Below are 10,536 nucleotides of genomic sequence, written 5' to 3'. Positions count from 1 at the left end.
CGGCAAGCGGCGACGGCGGCGGCGGCAACAGCGACGACGACGGCAGTGGCAGAAAGGGTTGGGAGCGGGAGATAGCGAGGGAGGAGGAACGCGCAGGGGGGCATTCGTTGGCGGCGGGTGTAGGTATATGTTCGGCCCCTACGACGCGAGTGCGTAAGATACTACGAGAGAGAATACTGAGACGGAGAAAGACGTCGTGGCGTTTATGCGAAGGAGGGAGACAGCGTGATAGCGGAGAGGATAGAGGGAGAGAAAGAGAAAGAGAAAGAGAAAGAGAAAGAGGGAGAGGGAAGAAGAAAGAAGAAGAAGAGAGGAGGAGGCCACCTCGGACATATATGCGGTGAGAATTCGCGCCTCCTGTCTCAGTGCTTGACAGGCCGGCAAGCTCTTAAGATCCATCGGGGTTCTACCAGTCCGTCACCTGAGAGATCGCTGCCCACGCACTATCACGCATCATCATTCTTTACAATCGTTCTCCACCTAATTTTGGTGATCGGCATCCTCAAACGGGGGTAAAGCTGGTTGGCACGAGAAAACTGGTACCCGCAGTAGTAGCAACTCGGTGGTGTCAGCCAAGTCAGAATAGTCGGAAGTGAACGGGAAGGAAGAACGAAGAATCACACGACAAAGTAGGATCAGTTGATGAAGGTCGAGGTAACCAGTTCGGATTTGGTGTCATGATATCCGAAGCGTGTTTGATAGAAAATAGGATCTGTCACTAAACCCTACAGAATCGTACAACACGTTTCGGAACGACAGCCAAACTGGCGCTAAAACCTGAAGGTCACGAGGATGCAGCCGGCTGCATGATTGTTCAGGACACCTTGCACAAAGTCCCATCGAGACCCTCAAGTGCCTTGTGATTCTCTCTCGCTGTGATTGGTGTGCGTGAGAACGGTTTGGTGAACCCCATAAAGTGGAGCGAATCGCTCGGAAAATATACCGGCGATTCTTTCTCTCTCTCTCTCTCTCTCTCTCTCTCTCTCTCTCTCTCTCTCTCTCTCTCTTTCTCTCTGCCCCTTTTTTCTTTCTCTCCCTCTTGCTCGATCTAATCGCATCTTCTGCGTAACCGAGAAGACTGGAGCTTTCCACGGATAATAAATTTGTGACATAGGACGGAAGAAAGCGAAACTGGATCGTGCAGATCGCGATCGTGATCGAGGCCGGTCGCCTAGTTCCGGCGGAGTACCGACTTCAGGACACGATAAGGGGACCAGGCGACTACTGGAAGTGGAGAACGTATGGTTGCGTAAGTTCAGGAAGAAGCTGGCGCTGCGAGATAAACGACGAAGAAAGAGACTTTTTTCGCAAATAAGACCAGGGCTACACGAAAAGAAGTAGAAGTGGAGAGTATAGAAGAATCGGGAAAGGGGAAGAAAAAACTTTCTGTAATCGTGAGGGAGGCCATCGAGAAAGGGGAAAATATAATATAATAGAAATAGAAAGGGTATAGTGCAAGGATTATCAGAGATCAACAAAGAATCGTTTTAGAGGAAATTAAGAGAAATTTTTAAGTCTTGTCTTGAGGAAAGACAAGGACTTGGCGGGAACGACGATGCCATTGATCATCTGATCGTTCCTTTCGCGACGAAAGCCGATCTGTAGAGCTTGATCCGACCAAGGGCGACCTTGAACAAGATGGTCACGAGGGCGCTGCTATTACTCTCGCTGGTTCTCCTCGATGCCTTTGACGCGCCTGGCATCGAGAGAGCCCACGTCCGGCACTTGGCGATGGCCGGTAACGCCTGCAACGCCTGTAGAATGCATGAGGAGATCCGCGCGCTTAGTTTGGAAGCGATTAAGGAGCAGATTCTGAATAAGCTCGGCTTAAAACAGGCGCCGAATATGACGGGTCGAGCTCTGCCGAGGATCCCGCCGATCTCGAAGCTGATGGACATATACGGGATGCAGGCCGACCAGCCTTTAGAGCCCGGTATCACACATCACGAGGAGGTCGACGAATACGCCGCGAAGACGGAGAGTGTCTTTGCCTTAGCGCAGCCTCGTAAGTTTTTTCTTCCGTTTCCCTCCTTCTGTATACAGAATGTCCCATGAAGTGAGAAAGAGGAACTGATAGGATGGATACAACATAAAATCATGTTATTTTATCTTGTAACATTTTCCCATGTTTGTTATCATTTCTAAGATATAGCTCGTTTTCAGTCTTTCAATTCCATGAAACACTCTGTATTGTTAAATGTAATAATTTTATTGAAATTTTATATGTATTTTTATAATTACAAAAATTATTTAGAAATTAATTTTTATATTTATCTTTGTGAGAAAAATGTTGATGTTATTCATAATTAATCTTTTTATCAAAAGTTTAATAAAAGTTTAATAAAAGTTAAAAATTTGAATCTTTTTAAAACAATTTATCTTTTAAACACAATTTAGGTTCTATCAAAAATTTTGTATATTTTCATCGCGGTATATTAAAGAATAAAAGAATATTAATTCAATGATATACAGTTTGAAATTTTATCATACATACACCGTTAGAAATGCTTCCTTTACATGTAATTAAAGCTCGTGATTATGATTAACGAAATTAAAAGTAATGAATGATTTAATTGAAAACTAAGTTACAATAGTTAAATATGAACGTGTACATTAAATTTCATAAAATACATTAATTTCATGTACATGTACATGTACACAAATATACTTTTAAGTTATAAATACCTACATTAAAAATTTAATGTGATGTCATGAAATTAAATTCAAATTGTGTAACTTAAAAGTATATTAAATTTCGTGAAATTTTTAACAGTGTAACTCCAAAAAAAACTTTTAAATGTCAGAAAACTTAAGTTCACTCAAGTTTACTTAAATCTGTGAGAAGCATTACTCTGCACGGTATTTAATGTATGCTCTCGCAATGTAGTACGCATAGTATTAAAAATTGTTTGCAACAAAATATCAAACGCAACGTATGTGTTGTGTCGCGAATCTTTTTTTCTGCGAGATATTTAGTCTTATTGCACGATTGCAAAAACTCGTTGTGCATATCTTAGCAAAGGTAGCAAAAGGTAGCGTTATCCTAAAGATCATGCCAACCAGGCGCCAGGTTCACTCAGAATTAATTACCGCGAGTGGTAATATTTCATACACGACACCGATCATGTTTTCCTTGGCAACGTCAAGTAAATTAACCTCAGTGAGACTCGGCGATCCGTCCGGCGTGACTCGCGTATGTACACGCTTTCGCATGCAACATTGTGCATATACTGGATTGTATCGTATCATCGCCACTGATGAGCATCTTGTAACTTAATAATGTCGAAGTAACAATTATATAACTAACTCTCACATCCGACATCCGTTAACTCTACGATTTATCAGACGAGTACCGTATAATTCGCTTGTTACATGCATGTTTCTTTATTCATATTCTTTTATATTTAAAAATATACAATATGAATCGTACAAAATGATAAAAGATTAAAACAGAATGAAATTAAAAATTCTAGAAAGATTCTTCGTAATATCTAGAAACATTCTAAAATTCGTAGGTTTCAAACTTTTCAACTTTTCTTTCCAACCTTTACTGGACAATATTACTCATTTTGGGAATTCAATCAGGGAAGACCATCATTGCTCACACATATAAAATGCAACGACAAGTATTTCTAACAAAGCTTACATTATATCTGTATAAATTGCAAAACATGCACTTGCAGTCATCTATTGTAGAAATGGGAGGAATAAATGATAATCCGATTACGTAAGGTGCACGGTATCACATAATTGGCAGATTATATGATTTATTATTGATTGCTACCAAGGTGTACTAAAAATTAGACATTTTACCACGACAATCAGATGAAAGTGGAGGTCAAGGATACCATGTTTTCGGGGACACCCTGTATGCACTGCGTGCATAATATACACTTGTTAAGGAGCAGAAGGAGCTCCAAACGGTCCACCACCACACGAATCCCTCGGGCGAAACTGTCTTCGAGCCACTTGCCGCTAAGCACGTAATAGTGGCGGTAGAACCACAACCTGTTATTAAGGCCCTCGTGTTCGTGAAAAAAGAGAGAGAGAGAGAGAGAGAGAGAGAAAGAGAGAGAGAAACGAAAAAAGTAAAAAAGAGGAAGGGGAAGAAACAAAATAAGATCAACGACCTGCTTAGGAACTCAGATCGGCAAGGGAGGCCGATCGTGGTCTCGCTAACCGCAAGACTGGCGTGCTTTCTTTCTGGGCGAATCTGAATTTTTTATAAGCGTAATATGCCCCGAGCACGATGGTGAGTTCACCGGCGCGGCGCAGCGTGGTGTGGCACCGGCCGCATTGTGGCCGATTATCGCGTATCGCGCGATTACAGACACTTTGGCATTCCGATAAAGCGTTAACTTATTATTATCTATATCGCGTCAATCATAGCTTTATTTTCCAGCGCTGCAATCGGGATACGTGAATCGAGATCGAAGTTCTTGTACTGAACTCGCCTTATATTGCAGATCGCTGTCGCATCGGGCGGATTACTAATTGCAAATGTTGAACGCTCATTTGCTCGTAACGATGATAAGGCAGAAATTCCTCATTTTTTTGTGCAAAAGATAAACCACGAAAAAACAAATACAAGGTGGATAATTTGTTATTAGTAAATTAAATTAGTGGTGAAAGTTTTTTTTCCATCACACATCGTTATCATTTTCTTTTTTATCACATAAATAATTAAATTACAATTTTGATTACTATCATAAATAATTATATAATTTTTACTATCACAAAATCTTCACAGTATTTTGCATTTAGAGTTAAAATGAAAAAAGAAGTTTATACAGACAAGTAATAATTGTAAATAATTATTTCAAATGTTGATTGTGGAATAGAATACTTTATAAATTATTTATCAAAGAGTGAACTCCCTCTAAAAAAAATAAAATGAAAAGAAACTAGAAAAAGAAGAACATTGCAAGATATTTGATTTAAATTGCCTATCTCGAAGAGTATAGCCGCTGTATTATTTATAGACAGCATTCATTTGTAATTAGCTTCGATGCTCTATTCTGTTCCAAATTCTTTACTATATCTTCCAATATATACGTTATAGTATGGCAATCGACATCATACGATTTGCTTCCTAAACTGATTTTGCGATATTGCAGCAGTCAAAAATAAGTGTGCATGTATTTAGCATTACCCAGATAACGAATGGCGAAGCGCCAACAAGAGTTCAAAAGTTACGCCCACTGTCCAGCAATATCGGTGAGATTAATAGCCGGAACGATTTAATGAAAAAAAAAGAAAAAATATGCATATATAGTTGTGATAATATGTTCTTAACATATTGAATCCGTGCGTAAAATGCGCGACATGTATTGCAAACGTTCGGAAGCGCCGGCTCTCGATATCGGTCTACTGTTACTGTCGCTTATAGAATAGAATTTGGAATAGAAAATAGCATCGAAAGTGCAAAAAAAAAAATGAATAACTAACTGGTATCGCATTTATGACAGGTTATCGGAAGCGACCTCTTGTTTCTCCGTCTGATCGTTCGTCTTGATCTCTCGCTGTAGAGAACAATTTTTTGGGAAAATTCGTCCTTATGAACTTTTTTTGCATGTATTTTTGTTCTTGTTTTTCTATATTCATCTGCGTGACTTGACGAAAATCTTTGTCTGACTTTGGGATATGATATATTGATAACATGGATGTTTATAAAATTTTTTAAATTTATTTTTATAGTTTCTTTTATTTTTATCTCTTTTTTATCTTTTTTCTTTTCTTTTATTTAGATTTATTTTTATCTCTTCTTTTTATGTTTTATCGTTTTTATTTCCGAAATAAATTAAACGTCAAATAATTATGTTTCATTGATAATTAATTATGTGTTTATGATAAATATGAAAATTTAATTTGGAAAAAATTAAACATTTTATTCTAATTATTTTTGCTGTGAACAGCATCTCTGCCGGATCAAAATAAAAGTGATAATACATAATTAGTATTTTTATTGTATATCGTTATCAACTTACACTCAACTATTATATTATTGTTTTTATTGACAAATTACTTATAAATGTATTAAGTATATATATATATATATATATTACATTATTTAGAGTATTTTAATTTTTGATTCTTGTTATATTTTTAACTGTTGTTTTCGCGCACAATACATCTGTATATCGAATATTATTTATGCATTGTACGTTGCATCTATCATTTTGTTTTATTCAATTTTCTTTTTATTTAATCTTTTCCTTCTTTTATCTTTACTAAATGCATCTTATTCGCAATGCAATTTTTTTTAATTGCTATATTTTCTTATTACTATGCTTTTATGTTACCGAAAAAAAACGCACAATCTTCCTCTTTTATGCTGTTATTTTCTATGTTCTCTTCAATTCTTCTTCATTTCTATATTATTCTCGATTGCTCCACGTTTTTTCTCGTGTACTACTTCTATATGTATATTTTTTCTATTAAAACTTTTCTTTAAATTTTCGTACGTTCTTTCTGCAGTTTGATATATATCTCTTGTAGCAAAAATGAACGGCGATTTTTTAGCCGATGTCCTCGAGAGATCGGCCGATCTCTCGATTGCCTCTTGTTGCATGATCAACTTATAAGTAGACAGGCATACGCGGACATATGTACGTGTACATGTATGTTATAAATGTAGCACATGAAGCATGATAAGTCATTGCTCACCAATAATCAACGCAAATCAGCGCTTTAAAGCAGTTTAAGGCAGTTTAAAGTGTTAGTTTGCAATTGTTGGAAAAGTTTCTTTTAAAATCTCTTTTAAGGATAATTATCACTAAAAAAAATTGTAGGGACAATTATTTTTAATTTATAACATTATACTTTTGTTTTAAAATTTTGATCACAGTCTATAGTTTAAATTTTAATTCAAATCCTTATAACGATTTACATATCGATTATTATGTAAAACAAACTGTAAAATATTAAATAAATTAGTTTTAACTAAAACTAAAAAGGAATGTTAATTTGAAATTTAAAAAAAAAACTGTAAGAGAAAAAATATTCTAAATCCTTGTATAAGGTAAAAGTATTTTAGAATCTTTTGACAATTGACAATTTTTGATATTAAAACTCCATACGACATAGCAGATCTTAAAAATGTATCATGATAAAGACTCGCTGCTCTTTGTAGTCACCGGCGCGTAACTCCGATGACACTGATCAAAATTATTCCTGTAGGAAATATAGCGCTCACGTTGGCCCGATAGTCACTGCAGACGCAATTGATTAACTGCCTTTTAAATATTTTTCTCGCATGTATCGCCGACGCATATTAAGACAATACGATAGGGGACCAATTATGTGTATAAAAATGTTCAATGACAAATACGTCGTATTGTGTAAATGAAGTTGATAGCCTTCAATGTCATAAATAGTAGCAACAGATTCTTTTCAGAAGCATTTAAAAAAAAAAAGATTTACTGCACAAAAAACTCCAAATTTGAAATGGTGTTACATTTCGCATATCTCGGCGCGAGAAAGAAGAGGGTAAGAAATATTTCAGAAAACGTTAAATGTAACGTTGTTGCAATTTAATTGCAAAGAACAAAGTGAGACGACTCAATGTATTAAGAGCGTTGCAATATATCTACATATAAATCTGCATATGTGAAGAATCAAGCTTAATCTTTTCTAAACGAGTAATAATTACTTTATTATAAAAGAAATGTTTTTAAATATCTTAATAGAAAAGAATTTTTTGCAATATTTTTAATCAGTATTTCTTTCTCGAGAAACGAAGAAACGCAAATTAATAGATGGAGATTGGCAAGTTTGAGATGGAGAGACCCGTCAGTCTCCGTCTATCTGCTCCTTAGAATTAAGTATGGACATTAAATATAGCCTGTCGAATACCTACATAGATACGAGAGATCACCAAGCTTGCAAACGCATACGTGTGCGAACGACGAACCGGCCTCCATCCGCAACGAAGGTCATGGCCGGTGCACAGCCTAGGTCAGGCCCATTGCCCATTATCGCGTTAAAGCTGTCTGTAGGTGACTGGCGGCAGTTAGGATCACATTATGATGGGAGTCTAGTCCATGACTTAGCGCCTGGAGCTACTCTAGGAGGGCAATTTACTCTAGCCAGCTGGAGCGACGACTGTTGAAAGCGTCAGAGCAACTCGAAATTCATAGAGGGAAGACGTAGACAATCACTTTAAAGGAAGATTACAAAATTAAATTTTATTGAAACATTTTTACACGATATGTTGAATCGTTAAAGGCATATTTTGGACGTGCAGGGAATTATTTCTCCATTTATTTTATTTATATAAATAATCATTTCTAATGCTCTTGAAATATTCTAGTTAATAAAATTAATTGTCGCAGAAGAATGATTAATAGAAAAATTTAAGTTTGATAACATGTTATAGATTTTTTTTCTTCCGTTCTTAATTTTAGTAAGTAAATTTTAGAATTTCTTTATAAAAAACCGATTGCATCATGTGTTACATTATATAAAAAGATAACATATCTAACTTATTAATTATTTTCGGACACCGAATTTTTCTCCACGTGGATTCAAAAGTCAAACTTGCAGTTTTTTAATTGTAATTATCGTACAGACAATAGCGATATATACACGATAAAATTCTTATATAAGTACGCCAGGTTTATCGATGTCATTGTGTTTTCTTATTGTAATATATTTGAGTATATAACAACTCGTAATTCGATAATTAATCAGGGACATGACCTTATTGTTAAGAATTACTAATTAAGAATTACTAAATACATCATTGCAGGCGATAATTAAAAGCTTTTAAAACCATTTTTCTTCTTCAAATTTTTACAAGACATGTCTGATATCACAGAACGTTTCCGCGAATTGTATTGCGTCGATGCAATGCAATCTCTCTTTCGGTGCATAATATTTTATTCGATATCTTTTCATTGTTGACTTTGTTTCCAGTAATTTTGCAGTAGTATCATTGCCGAAAATAAATAAATATATTTAATACCTTTTGATAAATTACAATCTTTGTGATCAATTTAATTTGCATCTATATACTTTTTTAATACAGAAGAAAAAAAATCTAAGTTTGACGAGATCAACATTTTTTTCATTCTTTTCTATTAAAAAAGTATATGCAAATTGAATACGGTTAATCAAAAAGATTATACATATATTTCTGTACAAATATTTGACACATATACGGAAACGAAATTATTAGATCATGAAATTATAGGATCCTGTTTTTTAAAATGCACATTTTTTAAAATGAAAGCGAATTCAAGGAAAGGATTAAATTTTCAATAAGTCGTGAATAAGTCTCGTCCACTGTTTACGCAAAGTATCTTTTACGTGATCGTAACTTTTGTCGTAACTACTTCTTATCATCCCTCCTCTTCACCTCGCAAATCGTGAGTATCAACTCCCGCGTACTCTCTTGCCGTTCCCCATCAATAGCACTTCTACGTTACGCTTAAATCAATCTGTTTCAACAAAATTAACAAATTTGTAATAGATATATATCCGATGAATAATGATAGCCCAGATAGTGCCACTGTGGTCAGCATACTCGCAGACAGGCGCCATGCTCTTCGGTGGTTCTCATTCACTTCGGTCTCTTTCGCTCGGAACATCGATATCAATCGCACGGATCTCGATTTCTCAGAACACATCCTTGACGTTAGCTAAGACTGGTGTGTAATTTTGATTCCTGATGTTATGATGATCTTTATGCTGTCATGGCAATTGGAGCAAGGTGCATTTTTTATTTAGGTGAATACAAAATGATATTCATAAAATTGTGTAGAGAAACAATGTTAGTCTTAATCCTTGTTTTATATAGAATTCGGTTGAACAAGGTGATCTTATTCCGCAATGTTTTTCTGTTATTGTTTTTTGAAAATTTATATGTGATTGATTAAAATTATTTTAATGGATTCGCCAAAATCGATAAATCGATGAGAAGCGCTAAGAACGATCTATGAGTAACCTTTGCAGAGAAAACCAGTTTGTCATGTTCCTGTGTACAAGCGAGTATTAAAAGTACAAATATCACCGTCGCACGTCGAGTGCATTTAATGGCTATTGTTATATAAAGTTTGATATGTGTTGCATGAACGCTCGTATATGATATCAAATTTGATCTCCAGAAAATATATATTAAAAATGTTATTATTAGAATTTAATCCTAACAGATAACGCAACATTAAATCATCAGACAGGCGTGCAATCTAAAAAATTACTAAATTATTCTTTAGATTATTTAGTTTTCTACAACTTCCGATAATAATTAATCGATGATAAATATCTACCAATTAATCCATTAAATTATAATACCAAAGATTGGTTCAATTATTCTCTTTTATTTTTATACTGAAATTAATTTACATTGAGAACACTTTTAATTTTAAATAAAATAATTATATACAAGAATTAATGCGTGATACCTCATTCTAATTTTCGGAAACCTTACGATTTTTTCTCCGAGAACTTGTTCTATCCATTATTCGACAAGATTTACCTCGAGCAAGAAGACAACAGGAGAATCACAGGGTGCAAGAAGAAGAGGCGTTTCTAACT

General features: G+C 35.3%; 1 protein-coding gene across 1 annotated transcript in view; it reads left to right on the top strand.

The window, feature by feature from the left end:
• The first annotated feature begins 1,038 nt into the window (after nt 1-1,038).
• Nucleotides 1,039-10,536, top strand: part of LOC108692371 (growth/differentiation factor 11) — a 21,200-nt gene continuing 11,702 nt past the window's right edge. Inside the window, exon 1 of the mRNA XM_018200591.1 lies at nt 1,039-2,005. Within this exon, the coding sequence (XP_018056080.1) occupies nt 1,639-2,005 (367 nt within the window). The 5' untranslated portion in view covers nt 1,039-1,638. The remainder of the gene's footprint in view (nt 2,006-10,536) is intronic.

The sequence above is a fragment of the Atta colombica genome, unplaced genomic scaffold, assembly GCF_001594045.1.
Source record: "Atta colombica isolate Treedump-2 unplaced genomic scaffold, Acol1.0 scaffold7, whole genome shotgun sequence".
NCBI lineage: Eukaryota > Metazoa > Arthropoda > Insecta > Hymenoptera > Formicidae > Atta > Atta colombica.
Note: the sequence above shows the minus strand (reverse complement) of the source record. Positions and strands in the feature narration are given on the sequence as shown.